General features: G+C 31.8%; 1 protein-coding gene across 2 annotated transcripts in view; it reads right to left on the reverse strand.

The window, feature by feature from the left end:
• Lrp1b (LDL receptor related protein 1B) overlaps positions 1-25098 on the reverse strand; it is a 1779190-nt gene that overhangs the window by 518261 nt on the left and 1235831 nt on the right. For both annotated transcript variants that reach the window (XM_033757153.1, XM_033757154.1), the window contains exons 33-35: positions 9702-9842; positions 5386-5511; positions 3120-3251 (exon numbers count right to left, since the gene is read on the reverse strand). In XM_033757153.1, coding sequence (XP_033613044.1) covers positions 3120-3251; positions 5386-5511; positions 9702-9842 — 399 coding nt within the window. The remainder of the gene's footprint in view (positions 1-3119; positions 3252-5385; positions 5512-9701; positions 9843-25098) is intronic.

Consider the following 25098-nt stretch of genomic DNA (forward strand, 5'->3'; position numbering starts at 1 on the left):
CATATTTCCAAAACAGGTGAAGGATCAGATTATATTATATCATATATATAATTTATCTCTGTTTTTACTAATGACAGGTCTGAGGGGGATAAACACCCTTATTACCTTTGCTTAAGAATAAAGAAAATCAGGCAAGTATATATTGGTTTGTCCAAATTCCATCACCATAGGTTAAATAAAGAGGTTGAACATAAAACTTTCTGACTCATGTCATAATGTTTACATTTTATGTGCTGTCTGGAGGTTTTCATATTTCATAATGGAATTTTATTAAAACTTCAAAATAAAGATATTCTGTCTAAAATCACCATTGTGGGAGTTAAACACAGCACATGTACCACAGAGAGTTTGAATTATTCTCATTAATTGAATGCTGTGATTATCTATAACTTTACCATAAACCACTCCAAAATTTAAAAGTGATAGGCATTATCCCTCTGAAGTGAATGTCATTAATGGAAGAAAAATGTAAGTGAGTAATATTGGAAGAATTTATATAAAATGAATGTTGGAAATCCCTTGGAAAAAGACTGAAGTTGATGCATCAAAAATTCTTTGTTTTCTAAGAATTATTCCAGTTATTTTTCTTCCTTTTTCTCTCTAAATATTTACAGTACTTATGTATTATCTATAATATCATAAATCAAATTACTGATAATTACTCTGATCCTAGTATACTCCCATAAAACAGGTGCAGGATCAGATTATAAGTAAATAGGAAGACAAATATTATGTGGGCAAGCAGTTGAAATTTCTTCATACCAGCACCCTCGTTATCTTCATGAGTGTTTTTGGCTTATTGTGTGTGCTCTGTATGTTGGCTTCCTATTTTATAGTATTCAGTTAAGTGACCCCAAGGAGTGAAGAAAGCCTTATTACTCTAGATAAATATATGAATAGAAAACATATTCGGGAATGAGACAAGAAAAGCAAAATCCTTGCTACTCAAACCTTTAAAATGTTTGTAAAATTATCATATAAAAATTTTGTTTCATAATAATTTATCTACTTGATATTACCATTTTTGAAGTCATAAATATTTGAGAGTGTCAATTATTTGTATACACTGATTTAAATGTTTCTGTACACCTCTCCCTCCAAAATAAGGAAACTGAGGCTCAGAAATGGATATCTTAACTGATGTTGCAGAGCTACTAAATGACTGCTGTCATTACAATCCAGTTTTTCTGTTGCTAAACTCTGAATTATTCTCTTCACTTTCAATGTAAGTTTTTATTGTTAATTGCTGATTATCAGAGATTTTAATGTATTTCTGGACAATGTATTTTTATGACTATTCAATACGCCTACATATTTTACCATTTAGAAGAAAGTTTCTATGAATACAAATTAAAATATGGTCCTAATTCCTCTTAGTGAAAAGTTACTTTTGTTTGAAATAAGGTTATTATATTATTAATTTGGGGGCATTATGAAAGTGAAAGACCACTATACTCTGTAAATAAAATTATCTTCTTTCCCAGAACATATATAATATAACCTATTTAGGGTCAATATGAAACCTCAGAGAGTGAGTTCCACTTACCCAGTTAGTAAGTTTACCTATAAAAAGTGAGATATTTACTAAAGACCTAAACAGAACATTTAAAATCAAATTATTTTTATATTTATAACTCATGAAAATTTATTAAATACTTCAAAAATTTCTGTAGACTCTTCAAAGAATCAAATATGTTGTCAGTTAAAACAAGGATTATACACTAAACAAAAGATATGTGTATGCCTTTAAAATCTTTCAAGAAGTTCACATTTTTAGCTTTGCATTTGATAAATAATATAAAATTCTAATGAATAAGATGCACAAAAGACAATACACAAAAGGCAATGTGCATATGCATTATATGATAGTAAAAGTTCTATGAATATTGATTTAATTTGAACAGTGTTTTATCAGATGTCACACTGATTTTGGCAAAACTAACACAGGTTTTAATAAGATATACTGCATCTGTCTGAATTTTCTTTAGAGAAAGGTACTTTTTAAAATGTAGGACATTTGCCTGTATGAGATTCCAAACATTTTATGTAAGATAATTGATTTAAGAAAGTAATTTTTGAGCTATTTTCAAATATATCCAATAATTCATTAATTTTAGCTAAGAATTCATTAACATGTGATTAAATAAAATGTCAGAGTAGGGAGAATAAGTAAGCTTCATTCAGGGAGTCCATATGCTCAGGAGTAAAGAATTTTATTTTATTTTTCAAAATTCTTTTTTTTAACATTATATACCAAAGAGCTATGTATATTTGAATGTTCTATAAAATCAAGTTTTTACAAAAATTCTAGGAACATCCACAAATGTCATCGAAACTAACAAAGTAACCCACAGAACATATGAGGTAAAAAGATGAGAGGTGGAAAGATTTGTTTGTATAAGTTAAAACTCTAAGTATAGAGTAATAAATATAAGTGGTAATAAAAGAGACATACCTAATATTTATACTATGTCTGAATTTAGCCATCAGTACCAGAACAACTTGCTTATTTTAATCAGGGTAAAAGTGTTTAACATTTATCTCTAAACATTTATTTGTATTAGAACCAAATGTTAATGTCCAGTTTGTTTTCTTTCATTGTTTTTTAAAGCATAAAGAGGTAAGACAAAAATCTGACTCCAAAATTACATAGATTGTATTAAAATAATTTAAAATCGGTTAGCATTTAAACTTTTTTCATTACTTTGATTTCATTTGCCACTGCTTATATTAGAATTGACCATCACATCTTGAAAACATTTTAAATAAGATTATATTTTGAGTGTGTAGAAGGCCAAAATGCATTGAATATCTGTATATTCATAACTAGCTCAAATAAAATGTCATTTTAAACGAGAAAGAAATAAAAATAAAACAATCAAGTGGCAATTGTAGCATGTCAATTCATTTGCAATTCTAATGTTAAACTTTAGGAATATTAAATTTGATTTCTTTCAAGCAAAGCATATTTAAGACAATTTGTGATAACCTTAAACACTAATCTGTAATTCACCATATTTTTCATCTTGAATATCAAAGCAGATATACTTTTATATTTCCATCATGTTTAATAAATCATGTAAACATTATACACAAATTATGAATAAAAATCTATTTACCTGCATGGAAATCTATTCCCACAGCAAACGATGTTCCTGATATAGGCATCAATGCATCCATTTTGTCACTTGGTTCAAGAGGTATTCCCCTGATTCCTTCATGAACAGAGTACATAAGAAATGACTCTATTCCTGAATTTGGGAGAGGGATCCAAAAATAAATATCAAAGTCAAAATAATTCCATTAGTATTACTTTTAGTATTCTTCCTATAGATTAACAAATGTCTTTATTAGTCCTCTATATTTTTATATTGAAATATTTATTTATTTATTGGTACATTTAATGTATACAATATAATGACATTCATCGTTGGAAATGTGTACCTTTACATAATCAGTCTTGGTTCTCATTTTTCCCCATTCCACTGCCCTCACTTAAACCAGTCCCTCCATCCTTATCTACAAAGACTTTGTTTCCATTATTCTTCATTTTCTCATAACAGTCCTCTATCTTTTAAAAATTTTTGAATGCATGCTATCTTTTCCGACTATTTGAAAGACAGATAATTCATGGTTCTGAAACTTCACAGTATATCATAATCTCCTAGATGCTTTGTTAAAGCACATTACTTAGCCCCAACTCAAGGGCCTAATGATTTGAAGTTCTAAAAAATTCTCAGTAGAGGATGATGCTACTTGTATGTGAACATCACTTTGAGAAGTAAGGAAGTAGATAATTTCTGGGAGACCTGACTTCCCAGTCAAAATTCACTCTCTTTTCTATAAAACTTTAGAATTTATGTACATGTGATAATAAATTTTATATGCCATAATAATATTTTTGTTGTAAGGTAGCTATATTACTGTTATTCCTCTAATAGACATTTTGATTTTTAAAGGAATATTCTACTTCTAAAATCCTCTCAAACAATAAAAATGCATCAATAATAAAATTGTTTAATTTTTGCTATTTATGTTCTACTTCCCATCATCAAAAATGTGTCTTAAAATAAGAAGATAAATAGCACTTTAGAAGAAATCTACATGCTCATGCTTATTAATATCATCAACATAATAGAAAATACGTATCTAAATAAGATATAGTAAAAATATACATTTTCTTATAAAAATCAAAAAAACAGCCTTTTTGCCCATCCGTTGGAAACTGGATAAAGAAGTTGTGGTTTTTCTATAAAATGGACTATTACTCAGCCATAAAGAGCGAGAGAATAGATTCATTCATAGGAAAATGGATACATATTGAAGATATACTCCTAAGTGAAATAAATAAGTCACACATGTGTAAATACCAAATAGTTTCCCTGGTGTGAATATTCTGCAACAATGCATAAGATTCTAATAAGATTACTGACATTTAGAAATTTGAAGAAAGGAGCTAAAGGTGTAGGGAAGGTGTGATACGTAGGGGAAGAACAAAAAGGGAAAAGAAAAAAATGTGAGAGAATGAAAAGATGAAATGTAGAGGCAAGATCCCAACAATGAATGTAACTGTACTGTATCCCTAAAATGTACCAATAAACTCAATAAAATTAAAAAAAATCAAAATGCCTAGACTTAAATTTATTTCTGCCACTTTGTAGTCTTATGACTTAGACATATTTAATTTCTCCTTATCTCACTTTTCTCATCTATAAAACAAGGATAATAAGAGATCTATCTCATATGGTTATGAGTATTAAATGAATTAACATGTTTAAGGTGCTTAGAAGAGTGTCTAGCACATAAATGTCATATAAATATTGTATTTAATCTAAAATAAATAACACTGTCATGCAAGCTATGATCATGAAATAGAACATCATTCTAGAACCAAAAAGTTCTTTGGAACTATTAGAACTAAGGACCATAAAATAAGGAAAAGAAAGAGGTTGCTTGGGTTGCGAATCTTTTCCAGACATATTCTCCCTGAGTTACGCTAACCTTAGATCTGCATCTGTCTGATGCTTTCTATAAAACATATGAAAGAAAATAAATGCAACTAAACTCAATTGTACATTAACTCCAGCCTATTAGTCACATTTCCCTTCAAATTTTGCCCCTTCCAGTTAAATGTAGAAACTATTAGACTTTGTTAAAAGTTTGGTAATAAACTGAAGCTGCTGAAAGTAATTAAAATTTAGGAAATGACTCTAATAAGAAAAAACATTTCAAATCCATTAAAATTCAACATATATGAAACTATGCAATATACAATTATTTTAATAATTAATACTATTTTTCTAATTTTAACTGACTTTGGTTGTGCAAAATCTTCATGGTAGATAATGGATGAAGTAAATGCTAAAGGTTTTTATGAACTTATACCTTGGCATGACATGCGGTTCTTTTGGAGATAATATCCCACGGTACACATGCAAGTTCTTGTATTTTCAGATGTTGGTAAGCAAAGCTGAGAGCATCCACCATTATTTAGATGGCAAGAATTGCTGCCTGTAAAGAATGAAAATAAAACACATTTTAAAAAGAAATATAATTTATAAAAAGTTTTAATCAAAATCAATAATGAAAACAAATATTTGGGTTATTAACTTCTAAAGGTAACTGTTTCATATTGGTTATAATCACATTTTATTCTCTCAAATAACTTAAAGCACTGGCTCACAGGTGAATATTGCCCTTCAAGAAAAAGAGACAAAAATATTCTTAGTGACAGAAAGGTACAAGGAGACTGATTTGCTTGCAGTACTGACATAGAACTTTAAAAAAATTTTAAGATCACAGAAATCAAGAAACTTTTTGGTTCTTAAATTTCACTTCATTTCTATGACTAGTTGTTTCATAAGAGTATTTTATCTAAATGTGTCCCATGAAACTTAAATTATATTATAAATGCAATTAACAGACTTTGCCATTAAAAGAAAATAAATGTATGTGAATATTTAAATTTATTTTTAAAAGGAAATAAAGTTTTCTATTCCTAGAAACATAATTTTGCCATACTATGTGGAAAACACTCTCATAAGAGACATCCAATTAATTGGCATATTAGTAAGAAATTCTCCTTCTTTCTGTCTATTAGCTATGACAAATATTAGTCAGTAAATCACAAGTACACATTCTAGAAAGACACTTCATTAAATTTACTAGCCACAATGAGCTAATTATATCTGGTAGCATGAAGTGAAATAATTTACAATCTTATGTAGAAAGTTCATTAAATATCTCACTTTTACATTTTTATTCTAGGACATGCACTGCCATTTACCGATGTTCAAACTGATAGGATGTGTAGTAAATCCAGTGAGAATTAAAAGCCATGAGAATTATGTCTTGATTAAAGATGTATATCAATACTATGCTATGGAAAATTCAATATACCAATGCAGTTCATTGTTTCTCATAATCTGAATTGATGATATTCTGGTGGGATTTAATTGTTCAATGTAACTTGTCATGAACTGTCATTTGTGAAATGTGAAATATTCTCATTTTGGGAAGTTTCTCATCAGGAGATTTAATACATTTCTTCTCATCTCCAAAATCTACTCTTTAGTCAATGTGAATTTCATCTTAGGTAAATTATGCTGTTCAAATGATTGCATTTTATCACCTATATAAACTAAGAATGTTGATTAATTCCCAATTTTCCAAACTGATTATTTAATATGACATTACAGACCTCTGATATTTCTAATACAGACAATTTTATTGTGTATATATATATATATATATACATACAATATGTATATACAATTTTATTGTATGTATATCATATACATATTTTATTTTATAGAAAGCATGTGGATATATATTCACATAATACAAATCTATAGATATGGATTCAGATATAGATTTGTTTTAACTACAAGTAAAGGTGGAATGGCTGAGAGAAAATCACAGATGACGCAGACTATATGGTCTGATGGACCTCCACAAAGAGAGGAAATATAAGGGAACTGAAGAAGTACAGAAAAAGAGGTTAGAGAAGAGAATAAATGCATAAAAATAAGAGAAATGAGAGGCTGTTTTACAGTGATAATCAGAAAAATATGTGAACAAAAGAGGAAAAGGTGCTTCTGAGGTGACAACTTTCAATGCAATTGCAGTAATAGCAATGGATGGTACTTTGTTGATTAAGAAAAAATTTAACTATGTTTTACACTAACAATACACATTTCATGAACAGTTAGAGAAGTGAACAGTGAAAGAGAAAATTTTAAAGTAATAATAAATTTACACATATTTCACAATAAGTACTTTTTCCTATTAAAAATGAATGGAAGTAGGAAAATACTGCACTGTATGTTAAAGTAATTATTTATGTAGTGATCATCTATCAAGTTAGTACTATGGACTAGTTTGGATTAATATTTTGTAATGATATCTATGTTCCCACTTCATGTCCCAAGTGACTACTGGTGCTAGGAAGTTCATTTGACTAACAAGAAGCTTCAACTCTCCAGTGATCTGTGTCAAAAATGATTAATGAAGAAGCTAATTGTACTTTGGAATCCAAAGAGGTAGTAACGTTAATACCTCAAAGAGTCCTGAAATGCTCATATTTCATACTAATGAAGCTTTTAAGCCACCTGTAGTGATTCTGTTAATGGGATTGTCATTAATGCAGATGCTGCTGTCAGTATATAGTTCTAGGAAAAAGTATTTTCATTGCATTTTAAACTTAGGTGTAGCCAGGAACTGGGGCACACACCTGTAATCTCAGCATTTAGGAGCCAGAGGCAGGAGAACGACCACGATTTCCAGGCCAGCCTGGAATACATAGTGAGTTCATGGCCAGCCTGAACTATCTAGTGAGAACCTACCTCAAATCTTCCCCCTCAGATAAAAATTAGTTGTCTTATACCTTTGATTGTGACATGCTGCAGACCCTCATCAGTTTGCTAATCCTTTCATACTGCATGGATAACCCATTGAATCTATAGAATCAAAGGTTAAAATAGTGGAAATGCTATTAACAAGAGCAAAGTGAGTCAAAATAATACATTCAATATTTCTCCTAAGAAGGTTATTATAACTACATAGAAAAAATGACATATTACTTTGTATTTTAGGATGTAGTGTATGCCTTTTCACATTTTAAAACAGAGTTACAGATTTTTAACACCTTATTTGAATTGGAAATTTATGTTTGTTCAGTCTTTCTCTTTCTCTCCTCTCTCTGACTCTCTCCTCTCTGTCTCACTTTCATTCTTTCTATGTTGTATTTTCTAACGTTGTGTTTTTAAATGCAATCTCATATGCCCTGATTTATAATAGTGCTATAACTTTTTACACTGAACAAATATATTCTATTGAAAATGATGTAATATATTTTATTTACCAATTACCAATACTTTATTCTCAATTACATAATGTATTCCCAATGAATAGGATGCCAGTAATATGTATTTGTCTAGTTACTTACTTATTTATTGCCACGCTGAAAATAGTACCCAGGACTTTATACAAGCTGGCAAGTGCTCCACCACTGACCTATACTTCCAGGCCAAATTATTTATTTCACTAGAGAAAAAGTACCATCGGTGAACTGGTAGTGAAAATGGCCCTGTTCATTATCAGAGACGATGATTTAAAAAATCATAAAAGAATCAATTTGTACATAAGATCCAGGGCATTATTGTTAATATATTCTCAACAATAAAAGGAACCCTGTAATTATTATTTTAAAAACAATTATTTTTCTCTTAAGGTAGTTTTTTTTTCTTCTGATATTTGCATGTAAGAATTCCAGACCAAAACCTGCCCACGTTCTGCACAGGGAAGGAAAGCTCAAATCTGCTGCCATTTTGTCTCCTGTTGTGCACACAGGCTCTCAACTGGTATTGCCACTATGTTCTGATTGCTGGATGGTTGGCACACGCTGCAGAAACAGTGGTCCCTTTGGTTCTAGATTCTTTGTCCTACTCTTGTCTGCTTTGGTCTATATGACCAAAATCCTTCAGAGGAAGTCTCTTTCTTAGGATGCAATTATTTTGCCTGAAAAATTTTCCTAAGAGGAAAAGTATGTGAAACTAAAGATTCACATAGGAAAGATTAAAATAAGGAAGCAGAATAGAAAAAAAAAAGGCTTTATGTTTTTAGGAAGAGTTCTGTTAATGTTATGGACCATGAAGCAGAAAGTTAGTAAGGATTAGCAGGTTTGTAGCTGTACTGGCTGGTATCTCTAATTCAATTTCCACTGGGCAGTGTGACAAGTCCACCTATGTAAACGATCTGTCAGTTCTCCCACTCAATTTCACTCATACCCTATAGACAAGCAAAAGCAAGAAATCAAAATGCTTAGTGCCAGACAATGTAGCGTCTTTGAATGTGAATTTTTATGTTTATATAGTATATTTCAAATCTCATAGATCATTCTGTTTGGGTATTAATTAAATGTTGTCTATACTTCATAGGAAGGTATCTTCTTATTCTAACTTTTTTTAGACAAGAACTAGAAAGAAGACCTCTTTGAAGAACTGGCAAATTAAAATTCCAAGGGCGGCTTTGTTAGTGTTTTGAAAGCTTATTATGCATTTTAAGTTTAAAAAAATTCCTTCTACTGTATTAAGCAAAAGTTTTCCTTTTTGTCCCTTTTTATTAGAAGCAAAAAATAGGAACTTTCTATTGTTGAAATGAGAAAAATAATATAGAAAAGAAGTAACATCAATGTGCCTTACCTTGCTGAGCTTCCTTATCGTACACTTTCATATGAACAACCCCAGAAGTCTTATTGCGCAGAATGGTAGGGTTTCTCCCATCTCTTTTGTTGCAAGTTCCCAGCTGAGCTAAATTTTGGTCTGCCCACCAGAGTTTCTTATCTATGAAAAAGAAATGAAGGTTTAAAGAGAATATACTCAATTTACTAATAATATAAACTACTAAATATGCTTTTTTATTTATTTTGTTATAATTTCAAACAATTTCTATGAAAAGCACTAAAATTACCTTTACTTCTAAAAATGCAAACTGCAGTTACACAGAAATATTTTCTTGTTTAGATGTTCCTCCTTCCTCCCCAAACAGAGACTAATCACTTCAACATTTTCTTTTTCCCCCTCAAAATTAATATTCTTACGTATTATTTAATATATATTATATAGATATAAATAAAATAATGTTTCTAATTATTATAGTGGAATACAGATTTATTATTTACATACTTGACCCATAGTAGTTTTGAGCTACATTTGTAAGTAAATGACAAAATTCAACAAAACACCTAAAAAATTTAAAATAATATTGTTTTCCAACACTCTATTTGTTAAAAATGTATAAGGGCTGGGGATTTAGCTCAGTGGTTCTGCCACCTGCCTTGCAAGCTCAAGGTCCTGAGTTTGATACCCCGCACCAAAAAAAAAAAAAAAAGAAAAGAAAAGAAAAAAGAAAAAGAAAAATGTATAAGCTTTTATATTCTCCATTCCTGGATTTTTCACTTCTTTTTATTTATTATTTTTTAGTATTCAAGATTAAATGTAGTGCCTTCACACCTAGCTACACCCCCAGCCCTTTTTGCATTTTGAATTTTGAGACAGTGTTTCACAAAATTCTAAACTGCCAAGGTTTAGCTTGATCACAGGATCCTCTTGCCTCAGTCTCCCAGAGTGCTAGGATTAAAGGAATGAACCACCATGCCTGGCTCTTCTGCATCTCTTCTATTTCTTTCACAGTTTCTGCCTATTCCTCCAACAGTTTGTTAATTGGAAGTGGGTGATAGTACAACTACCACGCAGGAAATTTGAGAAGAAAATAAAAATTATGCAAAAAAATGACCCAAACACAAAGTAATGAATTATTAAAGAAAAATAGTGTAATTTCCCTTGATAATAATCTATTTTGCCGTGACTCAGCAGTCAAAACATTGGATCAAGAAAGAAGCAAATATAACCTTTACATACTCCCACTCTAGTCTACAGTTTGAATAAATGCTGTTTTCAGTTTTTAAAATCAGCCTTTAAATAAAACATAGAGGAATTTCTATGTTTGTAGAGCAGGATGTAAACAGTAAAAATTTTGCTATGTAAAATGAAAGTGTAGTTAACGCAATTTCTTACATGTGCTCAGAAAGATGAGATGAGGAAAAAATATTCTCACCATAAAAAAATGAATCAAAAGATGATTTCAAAATTTAAGATGAAAGCAAATAGACATTAATACAATATATAGTTAGAAAATAACTAACATAATAACCAAATATTATAAGTAAAATAATGGGAAGGAGGAGAAAAAGAGAAATAATGTAAATGATTACAGTTTCATAATTCAGATCCAGAAATAAACACATGATACCAAATACATACTATAAAATTTATATACAATTAAATTAGAATTGAATCTCCATTTGTCTATCAAAGAACACAGCACGTCAGCACTGGGACATGGATGAACAGCTGAGGCCAAATGTCCTAACTCTAGACATTCAGCAATCTTGTTCTGAGAAACTTCTACCTACATGTGCCCTGCAGTGAAAGGGCGTTCTCTCCTATTCACCCTCCAGGACTCAGAGGGTCTTGAACAAAACAGATCTCTATGGAAAGATAAAAATTGTGTGTGTTTTTCTACTTCTATGTGATGACCTTTAATCCCCAGTATCAAGAAAGAAAGGAAAAAAGAAAGAAAGAAAGAAAGAAAAGGAAGAACCACCAGGAGTGTTACCTAAACCTTAAAATAATATCATAGAAATAATTATTGACCTGAGAAACATTTTTATCAAATAAAAAGTAAAAGGTATTATGTGCACAGATTTTTAAAATACATGATAAATTTTCATATTTCTAAGTACTTCTAAGTAAGGCTTTAAAACCACAAATTCCATAAAGATTTTTTTTTTTTTTTTGGTACCAGGAATCAAACTCAGGTCCTTGCTCTTTCAAGGCAGGCCTCCAAACCACTGAGCTAAATCCCCGGCCCAAAGATAATTCATGATATATTGAATGTATATTTTCTGATATTTTTATAATTTACTCTCTTAAAATTACTATTATATAATTTCAACTTTCATTTCAGTTAACTTAAAACTTCTTTATATTGGCCTATTCAAACAATTTGCCTTTGTTTTTTTGAGACAGGGTCTTCCTATGCAGCAAACTCACTAACCCAGATTGTCCTTGAACTCACTTGGATCCTTCTACTTCAGCCTCCCAAGTGCTAGGATTATAGGAGGGGGCCACCACACCAGGTTTGAACAATGTTGAAAAAATTCAAATGGTAATCAAAACTTAGCATTTTAGTTTGGTTTGAACTCATTATATAAGGGTTCATATTTCAAAAATCACTTTAAATGATTATTCCAACTTTCAGTAATTTAATGTTCAGTCTTTACTATTAAAGTATAATCATTGTTGTAGTTATCAAATGCTTGACACTACTACATAAATAATTTTGCAAAAATGTGTTACTAGGGATGTTTGTGAAGCTATAAATATCAGTGTATTTCTAAGAAAAATATATAAATATTGTTACAAATAAATGACCTACACTGCTTGCATTTGCTATGTTCCTATCTTTTCCAAATTATTTCATGACATTTATTCATTTGAAAATAAATCCATGTAAAACCTCCACATTTTAGCAGGGAAACATGTTGCTTATTTAAATAATCAATTTCTAAAATAATACTTTCAAGTGAAATTGATGGGATGTCTGCCAGCTGGAGTATATTTTGCAATTAAAAAAATAAATATAAAGGAGCCAGAGGACTGACCAGATACCATCTGTAAGCGCATGCAGGCCCAGCCAGAAGCCCACCCTGACAACAGCTGCAGACGAATGCAGGCCACAGCCGGAAGTCCAACCGGAAACCACTGGTAAGTGAGAACAAACACCAGTCAGAAGCCTTCCTGGACAGCAGCCCAGAATGGGAACTCAGAGGGCAGTCAACCTGAACCCAGGAATTGGCGCAGTGCTGAGCAGCAGACAGAAGGCCTCTCTGAGTCCTGCTGAAAATCGAAGCCCACCAAGAAAGCAATGAGTCACCTCAGTAAAGTCCCAGCAGACTGCATAGGTTGAAATGAGAAGACACCTAAGCAAGACTAAAAAGTAGACTTCCAGATCACCAAAAGCAAGTCAAAGGGATAACAAGATGGAACCATGTGAAACTTTCATACAGGCAAGGAAAGAGGGTCTGGAAAAAATAAAATCAGAAATAATTTCTCAGATAACAACAGAGATTGTGTCCATAGTGAAAGGCATGATTAATAATTCTAGAGCAGACACAGATTGAAAAAATAGAGGAGCTGAGGAACATGAAGGAATCCCAGCATAGGAAACAAATGGAATCCATAAAACAGATGCAAACAGATATCCTGGAGATTAAAAATTCCACTGAAAGTTCATGTAGCAGAATGAGCAAATATGAGTACAGAATAACAGATTCTGACTGGTGATCAGGAAAAGAAAGGTTTCTTAAAAATAGCAAGGGAACATGAGAAATCAATCCAGCAGCTGCTAGATGCTGCAAAAAAAAGAATAACATAAGACTGTTTGGAGTCAATGAAGGAACAGGAAACATTGCAAATGACTAAATAAAAAAAAAAAAAAACTGTTTACAGAATTAATGGCAGAAAACTTCCCAAGCAGGGGGAAAGAATTTGACATACAAATGATAAGTGAGGCATATAGGACTCTAACTAGACATGATATATAAAAAAAAATACATTTAAGCATATAGTATTTAAGATTTCAGAAACTCAATACAAGCAGTTAGAGAAAAGAAACAATTGCAAAGGAAAGTCCATCAGAATTAAAAAAAAAATAGAACCAGTCTTTGTATACTGAGCATCTTTAATGTTATTTTATTGCATGAATGTTGGTTTAAGTAGTTCATAAAATGAGCAAAAATACGTGCACCCTTTATCAAGAAACTACATGAACATCATTATGTTATTGCTTCATTGGACCCTCCACATCACACCTAGGAATCCAATAAATATGAACTCAGTATCTTACAAATAAATTACAGTATAACTGAATAAGGACAATAACTGAATTTTTATATGCACATGGTTCCAAATTTTGGATTTTAGGAAAAATACTCATCTTACTGAAAGAACAATGCCTAAAAGGATGGTAGGTGATAGATCTTGTAATTTTTGTTATTATACAATAAATATCCCTCAGCTTGAGAGTCCCACAAACAGATTTTAGACACAAGAAAAAAAATTACTGGATAACAAAATATCACAAGTAAAAATATGCATGGATATATAGATCTAATCTGCATGGAAGTGATTTGTATTCATATTAATTATTTCAATGAAAAAAACACATATGTTTTAATCAGATGTCCAAATAATAGAATATGATTAAACAATGTTACATGTTCATTCTCTTAATATTTATTATAACTAATTTTGTAACTATCCAGTTATATGTGTTCTGTTGTTTAACCAATAGAAATATAATAAATAATCCAATTTTTAAAACTTTCATTATTTTTCCAGTAAGGGCAATACTGGAGACAAAGTGGTCAAATACATCTTAAAAAAAACAAAAATTTTCTTAAAAGTTTCAACTTAGCAGTCCTTACCATACAATGAATCACTGTAGACTACATGCATTTTATAAACTTATGCACCTTTATTATTTTCACATTAATAACTGCATAGAACAAAAAATTTTAAGACCCTTCTATGATTGTGAAGAGCAGGTATATATGAACTTTTTGATTTTTATTAAATATATCATATGATAATATTTAAAATCTAAAAGCATAATATTTTTAAAGTTGCATATAATTATGGTCTCTACTTTTTTCTGTATTACTTAGGATATTCTTAAATGGCCATAGTTTAAATATGGAACTATATTAATTGAAATTAAACTGATGCTGTCATCTCTAATCTGTACAATGTTTAATAATCTTATGCTATATTAGATTTTGCTAATATTCACTGTAAAAAGGGAAAAGAAACTTAATTTAAACATATTGAACTTCAAGTGCAAATTATTTTTTTAAATATATCTAAATCAAAGCCTACATATGGCAGAAATTCTTTGATCAGATGTTGTCTATACAAATATTTTTAAAGTGAAATAAAATTTTCCCAGGAAAGGCTTGGACCTTACTGTGTACCTTCAGTTTGAATGACTAATATTTGTCATAATACTTGTTAATACAAAATATAATATAACACCTAGAGAATATGACCGGACATATGGAATAGACTGTTAATTTTGATTAACTCTTGAGCTCTAATTAAAATGCAGCTGCAATTGTATCACAGTAGCCCTAAACTTATCTGCAGGTCCCTGGTTTCAGTTATCCTCAGTCAGTTGCAGTGCAAAAACATTAAATGGAAAATTCGATAAATAAACAATTCATAAGTGTTAAATTGAGCTTGCTCTGATTACTTTGACAACGCTTTTCTAGCCCGTGCTTTTGGATGGTGTGTCTACATTATGAACTCTGCTCATCAGTCACTTAGTCCTTTCAGGTATCAGCTTGACTATCAAACGTACAGGGGCTGTATTCCATGCACTTATTTTACTTAACTATGGCCAGAAAGCACAAAAATAGTGATACAGCAATTTGGATATGTCAAAGAGGTTATAATGTATTTCCTGTAAGTGAAAAAAAACATGAAAGTTCACCACTTACTAAGGAAAGAAATACAACTATATACTGAGATTGCTAAGACGAATCAATGAAGAATAAATCTATCCATGAACTTGTGAAGAAGGAAAAATAAATTTATGCTAGCCTTACTGTTGCACCCTTACAGTAAAAGGAATAAGCACAGTGCATAAGTGCTTAGCCATTCACTGTACATCATCTGATCGTGCAGACATTGTAGCAGCATCATGACAGGAAGAATGGATTCATTATAGCAAGATGCTCTGAAAGACAGGGCCACATTTGCATAATTTTATTACAGTATTTTAATCATTTTGCTTTACTATTAGCTACTGTTATTTTATCTCTTCTTGTAGTAAATTTGAAAATTAAACTTTATTATAGGCATGTATCCATAGAGAAAAAAACAATCTATATAGCATTTGGTAGCATCCACGGTGTCAGGCAACTCTATTGTTTTGAAAAGTATCCTTTGGGAGAAGACGGTGATATTATAACTCTAAATCTATTATGAATTTAAAATATTCCATGCCATTTTCAACTCTAAATATTTTATTACCTCCTCATTTTACATTAAAAGGGAAACGTGATGTTTATAACAATATACCATTCCATAATATATGCATTTCAAATTTGTTCTTTTTTTATACTACAACCAGTAAAAATGTAACTTTTCTCCCTGAAAGTGATTCCAGGTAAACATTTAACAATTTACAAAGGGAAATCATTATTTAACATTTGAAGAGTGATAAAGCAGAGATGATTTAATTATTCCATTTTTGTTAATGAGGGTGTTCTTCAATCACTAAGTTTAATCTGGTTATAAAAATAGTACTATAGTGCATTCTTTGATTGTTGTATTTATCCATTCTACTAGTTAATAGCACTAAGCAGAGCAACATATTGGAACACATCATTTTAAGGTGACAAAAATTGCTGTGAAAGTATCACATATAGTCCTTTGGAGATTTCAAATAGAACTTTGAATGTAAATTTTGATGGGCTATTACTTTTCATTAACGTTGGTGTGAGTACTTAGAAAAGACAACTATGTACTGTACTTAGCGCTGGGCAAATTGCCTGGCTGTACTTCATATTTTACTGTTACATTAATGAAGAGTGTTACGGCAATTAGAAGACTGATGGTGTAGAAAATTTAGGTGGATGTATTTGAAGTTCCTTGAGCTAAATGGCATTGCTCAGTGTGTTACAAAGTTACATCTTTTTTGAAAAGTATGATTTGAAAGCAGAATAATTTAAAACATATGGTATAATTATAGGGCACTTAAACTTCATTGCATATATCAAATTACCAATGGAAGTAGAATACAAGTATAACAATTAAATTACTAGGTCTTTTGCCTAAAAGTGGTTGTAAACACAATTATTAAATAGCATATCATGAAAACCTTTTTCAAAGGTGCTATTAGCTGAGCTTTTCATCATTTATGTTTTCTTAAGTAGAACATGGTTATGTAAGGCACTCAGGTATAAATATTATAATAATTACACGAAACCTAGGTTGCATAAATGATCATTTATATAACTAAGAAAATTAACTGTTTTCCAATTCCTGAGATACACAGCAAATGGAATTATTTTCCTAATTTGTTTTAAAGGCTTAATTAAAAGAACATTTCTCAAGCATTATGTTTTAGAAACCATTAATGCTTTCTCCTAGGTAATATTTCTTAAATGCATGATTTCACAAAACTGGTATCTAGAGATAATTCTCACCCAAAGTCAATCTTTTTCTTAATAAGTAAATTTTTTCAGAAATATCCATAATTTTAACTAGTAAAGTTCCATAAATATATAACATTCAAGCTTTAATTTTAGATCATATGAAATTTAAGCAACAAATAAGGAATTCTCCAAAATTTAGTTTATTCTAAGTAATTATGATTATTTTCTTCATTTGCCTGGTTTTACAGTTTATTGTTTCTATAGACATTAGTTTTAAAACCTTGAAATAGTCATATTTACTAAAATATCTCTGTTTTCCTATGGTAGTGAAAAATCATTAATAGTAACATTGAGTTAAATAAATTGGAAATGAAGTAAAACAAATGGAGTAGAGCTAATTTCATCATTCCATGTACATTAAGGCTACAAGCATTTATTTAAAGAAGTAAAATTATTGTAAATTATTTTTAGGTAATTATTAGAATATTATATGAATAAATTAACAATATATTCTATTTCTCCAGGTTAATGATAGCGAGAAACCACATGAAGGATCAGGTATTTTTCTAAGAATGAAATCTCATAGAGAAAAGTAAGTTTTATCCCCTTGACAATTTAAAAAGAAAAAAAAAGATATAGACCCTATTTCTGGAAATAATGGTGTTTTAAAATATAATCAAACAGTCAAGTTGCACTTTTCTTTTTCCTTGCTGTAGGTGGAAACCAGGGATGAACACATGCTAAGCATAAGCTCTACCATGGAGCTATACTTAACCTGAACTTCCTGATCTCTGTTCCTCCTGTGGACTTTCTGATACGTGAGTGATTCACTCCCTCATTCTTTCCTATGTTTGCTCAATTGTCACCTCCTAGTGATTCCTGCCACGACCTCTGCACTTAAAATGCTACTTCTGCTGTCTCCTTCAGCCCTACCCAACTCTGCACTCATTCACTATTCTTTGCTCTAGTGGACTTTTCTTCAGTAGTAACTATCACCATCTGCCAACCTGAATTTCACTTGTTTATTTGTGTGTACACGCTTTTCCTCCACTAGGAATCTCAGCTTCTTAAAGACAAAGAACTGTTTTATTTACTGCCGTGCTCCTACTACCTAACACATGCCTGGCTCATTATGGTCACTTGATAAATTGTTCACTCAATAAACAAATAAAATTGGACCAAATAAAAATATTAGCAATATCATACAGAAAAATATAAGTATAAAAATAAAGGAATAAAATGTTTGTTTTTATTCACTTACATTTAAAAGAAAGAAAACAAACCATTATCCTCCCTCCTTTCAACGCTGCCCTTCTTCCAAGAAAGTGTCACAGCATCAGCTTTTGTAGACTCCAGATTTTTTTTTCAATTTTATTTATTTTTAAAGTGTTTCTATTTTAACCAAAATTCAAGATAATGGGCCTATATTCGAAACAACAAGTTTCATAGATGTAATTGGCATATGAGGATTAGTACAGTATTTCTGGAATAGAGAAAATTTCTCTAAGAAATTTATTTACTACTGGGGTGGGGGCTGTCTTGCATCCTGTTGGATGTTTAGGAGTATCTTGCTTTCGCCCCAGTGAATTACAGTCTGTCCATTTAACCAGAAGGTTGTTATAGTGTAAAATATCTGATGATATTTTAAAATGTTCCTTGGTGGGTAAAATCACCCAAGGTTGAGAAGCACTGGTATAACAGAAGGAATGGCAAACAGCTTTGACCTCAGGTGACACAGTGTTTTCAGTAGTAATATTGTAATTGCGTTTTCTCCACTGCATGGTTACTGTGTTTACTAACACTAATATGTGCAAATTTCTCAGAATATAATTGATGTTTTCTAACTAATTTATTAAGATTAACAGTGTAGTGTAACGCTTCAAAACACATGATTAAAATAATGTATGCACATGTGACAAAAATCCAAGTAGTTTGTGAGGCTTTTTAAACTTAGGTATTTGCAATTAAAATGTTTTGGAAAATACTTCTACCATGGATCAAATGCTATTTTTCCATCAACACCACTACCCCAATTCATATGTTGAGGTATGCTCCCAAAGCAATGGTGTTTAGAGATGCTGTCTTTGGGAAGGGATTAGTTTTAGATGAGGGTATGAGGTTAGGACTCTCATGATGGGATTAGTAGAAAAAGGACACTGTTTTCTTTCCTTATCTCTCACGACAAAGCAATAAGGTTGCAAACAAGGAAGAAGAATCTTATCAGGAACAAAATTAGCTTGTATATAAGTTCTTGGGTTTTTCTCGTGTTCAGAATTCTGAGAAAATGGATTTTTGTGGCTGAAGGGACCTGGTCTTCAACATTTTGTTATGGTCACTCAAGGTAAAACAGCTTTGTTTTCAATAACTGCATAATATTTTACTGTATGTATATTCTATGATGCTTTTATCTATTCCTTCATAATGGAAACACAGGGTTTTGGTGTTTTGTCGCAATGTTTGTTATTACAAGTGCCATTGAAAACATATTCTTTGCATAAATCTCAATGAATATGTAACAGTGTAAGTATACCTATATGACAAATTCCTACAAGAAACAATTTTAAGTCTAAGCATCATGAATTAGAAAGGTTTCTACAACAAGTAAATCTGATTAACTTACCTTGCCTGGGACCTATAGAATAAACTGTGTTAATGGTATCTCTCTCAGGATTATTGTATTGCACAAGTTAAAAATTGTAAATTAAGTGCAATGCTTTATTTATTCACACTATCAATTATTATTGTTATGACATAATATAAAGATCTTAGGCCTAACTGTGATACTACCTTTAAAAACCTAAAATACTCCAACTGCCAATGTTTTTATATGTTTTGGAACTCTTTTACTTTTGTTTGTATTTTTCTTCTGGTAAACTGCTTAGTTTCTTTAAGGATGGACTAATACCAATACACTCCTCCTTTTGCTGCATTTCTCTATACATATGAAGTTTTAATATGCATTAGATACCATTGACTATGTCTTTTTGACTATGTTTTATACGTGTATCTTGTCATTCATTCTTTCCACATCAATTCCAATGCTTTCACTATAATATTTACTTCAATAACTATTTAATGCCTATGATTTATTTATAATTTTGATTATTCTCAAAAACATCTGTTTTCACTAATAACAAATTTTGATCACAATGACATATTTTGGATCTAGTCACTGTTTTATTTGTTCAAATATCTGCCAATTAGTTATTGAAAAATATTAAATTCTTGTGCCTCACGAGTGATGCATATGGAAAGAACGTGGCCCAAAATGATGGAGAACTGAGACAAGTTTACAGATAATCATTATAAGGGACACAGAATGTTCTAGAACTGTGAGTATATAGCTCAGTGGTAGAGTATGAAAACATAGATTCAATCCCAAACACACACACAAAAAGAAAAGCCATTATGTTGAAAAATATGAATAAGCTCAGAGGAGGAAAAGATCTCTAATATCTCCTAACATACTAAGGTAAAGTAGACAAGTCTTAAAGAATGGATAGCATTACATCCATGAATATGAAAACCACTCCAACGCCCAGAAACCACAGGCTTAGATTTAAAGAAATAGAGCAGAAACAGTTTAACTGGATGTGGTGCACCAGATTACAGGAGGGGTGAAGAAGAATCAAACGAGAAGTAGAGTTATGACATGGAAGGCTCTTCCCTTAGTGGAAACAGCCCTCGAGTTGGGATCCTGGGGCTTTAGTTTCACAGGGCTATGGCTTAACAAATCTTACTGACCCTGAGTTTAGCATTGAGGTGAAAATATTAATTCTATGACAAGCAAGATTTTATGAGTAAAGTGAAAGAAAATGAGCATTTCAGAATAAGTGTGAATGTTGATTTCAGCATCTTAAGGAGACTAAGTTCAGGGTGCTACAGCAGACCCTATGATAGCAGATCCATAAATCACACCTGCATTTGTTAAATATCTAACCAGACTACAAAGGAAAATATGCACACAACACAAATTACAACAACAAAAAATAAACAAAGGATAGTGCTAATTTTATATTAAAAACATACAAAACCAAAGAACCTGGAAATCCAAATAGATTTTCGATCAAAGAACAAAACAAAACAGAACAAACTGATTCTGTTCCTTCTGAGCTTCATGCTGAATGCCCAGAGAAAGTACAAAATTACTATAGAAAAAAGATCAGAAAAAAAAAAGAAAGAAAAAGACAAAAGAGCAGCAAGAAAAGAAGCTGCCTTAAAAGTAAGCATTCAATTTCATTCTATTCATCAAGCAATTGTGCGGTGATTATAAATAGTGCAGTGGTTGCACTTGAGGGAATCAGGGAAATTTGTAGGATTATTTTGGCCATGAAAATCACCAGGGAGTATGGTTGACATTTAGTGGGCCAGTGTTAAGGATGTACACATTTTAGAATGCACTGATTATTGGATACATCATTAGACATTTATGTTGATGAAAAACCCTGTTAATAATTATCTGAACCAGACCTTAATTCTACTTTATATTTAAACACAAGTTGATATCTGCATGGTTTAAAAACATTTTATTTTTCAAGATTAAAATTGTTCGTTATATTATTCATTATGTTACCAAAAATCATTCACCACTTCAGAAAAATCAAGCCATGACAATCATTTCTGCTTGTTCTTTTATGGTTGTCAGCATAGCATACCGGTAGTCACCTGTATTTTTAGCTATTTAATTTCCAGTGATTCTATAAACAGGTAAAATCATTTATTTCTTCAAATTTAGTTGTGCCAAAGCACGTTTGCATTGGTTTTTAATTAAAATTTATTTTCTTCTTGTTTCTCACTTACACTACAGCTAAAGCACTGTGTTCTACTCGTTACATAAAAAAGAGGGAGAGGGCATGACCAGAGCCAAAATTATAAGTTCAAGCTTTTCCAAACTGCCCTCACAGGTGCAGTTTTCAACTAGTCACTATTTTACAAGAGGGGAAAGAGAAGTGCATACGTGAAGATTTTAGTTAAGTGGTTTCAGCCTAGGTGAGCTGCTCTCTCATGTGCAGCCTCCCCGTCCTTTTTGCTCTCCAGCAAAATCAGCATCAGTGCCTCTCCTGGATTGCTTCGTATTCTGGACTCCAGCCAGGGCCAGTCTCAGTGCCAGCCTCTTCATTGATTGAGGCCTCCTCTAGAAATACTCACAGATCTCACTTGTGTTTATATTCAAGGATTGGGGTGCTTCCTTCATACATGTTCTCATGTGCAGCCTCCCCGTCCTTTTTGCTCTCCAGCAAAATCAGCATCAGTGCCTCTCCTGGATTGCTTCGTATTCTGGACTCCAGCCAGGGCCAGTCTCAGTGCCAGCCTCTTCATTGATTGAGGCCTCCTCTAGAAATACTCACAGATCTCACTTGTGTTTATATTCAAGGATTGGGGTGCTTCCTTCATACATGTATCAATCTATACAGGCGAGCTGCTCTCTCATGTGCAGCCTCCCCGTCCTTTGTGCTCTCCAGCAAAATCGGCATCAGTGCCTCTCCTGGGTTGCTTCGTATTCTGAACTCCAGCCAGGGCCAGTCTCAGTACCAGCCTCTTCATGGAGGCCTCCTCTGGAAATACTCACAGATCTCACTTGTGTTTATATTCAAGGATTGGGGTGCTTCCTTCATACATGTATCAATCTATTCTCCTTATCCTGTCAGCACTCGAACCCTAAGACAATAACCCACAATTCTCTTCAGGTGCTCATAAAACTCACTTCCTCCCTAAATAGAGGCAACATCAGTCTACTAACTGGATACTCCTAAGCTGATAGTGGTTTTCAAACTTTTAAAGTATTGAAACTTTTATTTTAAACACTACCTAATCCAAAAGCACTACTTCTCAAAACACTCCCATCAAGGAAAAGAGCTGAATTCATTGTATTACACTAAAAATGTCACAAAATTCTCAAGTTTCTGAAGGTCACAGTCTATAACTCATGAATGTAAAGGGCATTTTAGAATGTGATTGAATGAAATTACTTTCAGAATATAATAATACAGTAATATCCCAATTCAGGAACATTTTTGTTTGCAAATAATTCAATTTGCAAACAAAACCATTCAGCAAAGTTTTGCTTCTGTTCACAAAGTCCGCATCAGTTGACAAACGTGACGGTGGCCATCTTCCCTACACAACCACAATTGCTGCTATATTTCCCAAATTGTAAAACAAATTAAATTCATGAACTGAGGTTCCCACTAGTTGAGAGTGGTGATGTATACCTACAGTCCCAGAACTGTAGGAACCTGAGGAGAAAGAATGCAAGTTTAAACCACGCATAGGTACCTTAGCAAGACCCTGTGCTAAATTAGAAAATAAAAAAGGGCTGAGTATGTAGTTTAATATAAAGGCCCTGCATTTAGTCCACAGTCCAAAGAAAGTGAAAATAAAAAAAAATTAAAGCTTTATTTCATGGAGAAAAAGAAGTGTTGCCAGAAGAAAATAGAAAAGGAAAACATGCAAAAGCATTGGAAGCCTAATGGAGGTTTTAAAGAAAGAAGAAAAATAACAAAGAGAAGGAGGATAAGATCTCAAGTTATAGTCTTTTTTCACTTTTAGACAGAGAAGCAAATTTAGCAGTTGTTAGTTTTTAAAAAATAATAATCTGTGGGGCTGGGGAGTTAGCTCAGTGGTGCCGCTGCGGGCCTCGCAAACAGAAGGTCCTGAGTTAGATCCCTGATTTAAAAAGAAAATCTAAACAAACAATCAAAAAATATTAATCTGCATCTGAAAACACAGATTCACAAAGTAGAAAACAGAATGTGGCTCCTTAATGTGGACTGTTGAGGTAAAGAATGTTCACATTATCAGACACCCGACTCTGTTAGAGGCAACAGACAGAACCCTTGCAGACTAGATGTTAGTATGAATCTGCAAGTGCTCAATCTGAGGATCTTTTACAAGATGAGCGGCCTCACAACCACACCTCGTCATTTGCCATCACTTACTATGACAACTCACCATAATAATTTATCCTAGGAAATAAAGTAGAAAAGAAGGCATTTGGGATGTATAGCATTGTTTATAGCGGCACAGTTTGTAATAGCTAAAACTTGGAAACAGCCTTTTTGCCCATCAGTTGGAAACTGAATAAAGAAGATGTGGTTTTTCTATAAAATGGAATATTACTCAGCCATAAAGAATGAGAAATTAGATTCATTCATAGGAAAATTGATACATATTGAGGATATACTCCTAAGTGAAATAAATAAGTCACACATGTGTAAATACCGAATAGTTTCCCTGGTGTGAATAAACTGTAATAGTACATAAGAGCCTAATGAGATGACTGACATTGTGAAATGGGAAGAAAAGGTCTAAAGGTGTAGGGAAGGTGGGATGGGTAGGGGAAGGGTAATAAGGGAAAAGAAAAAATGTGAGAAAAATGAAAAGATGGAAATAAAGTGTTTGTAAATGGGTAGGAGGTGTGAAGGGAGGGCAGGGACAAGGGGGAAAAATGAGAACCAAGACCTGTCATGTAGAGGTACAAAATCCTAACAATGAATGTAACTGTACTATATGCTTAAAATGTACCAATAAACTCAATTAAAAAGAAAAAAAAAGAAAAGAGGGCATTTGAAGATTTCTCCATGCCAGTATTACCAGGTTGTTTACTATATGCATATTTTATATTTTTCTATTATTATTTATAAACTACATTATACATCTGATGAAGTTCACAATGACTGCAAATTTAAGCACTATGCATGCTTTAATTCAATAAACCTAAACATTATTTATTGTAGTAAATACAAATTTGTTGAAAATAATCGATATAAAAATTTTTTAAATATATCATTGAAAAAGCAACTGAAGGTTTATATCAA

This window comes from Fukomys damarensis, unplaced genomic scaffold (assembly GCF_012274545.1).
Source record: "Fukomys damarensis isolate Sample0158 unplaced genomic scaffold, DMR_v1.0_HiC HiC_scaffold_29, whole genome shotgun sequence".
Taxonomy (NCBI): Eukaryota; Metazoa; Chordata; class Mammalia; order Rodentia; family Bathyergidae; genus Fukomys; species Fukomys damarensis.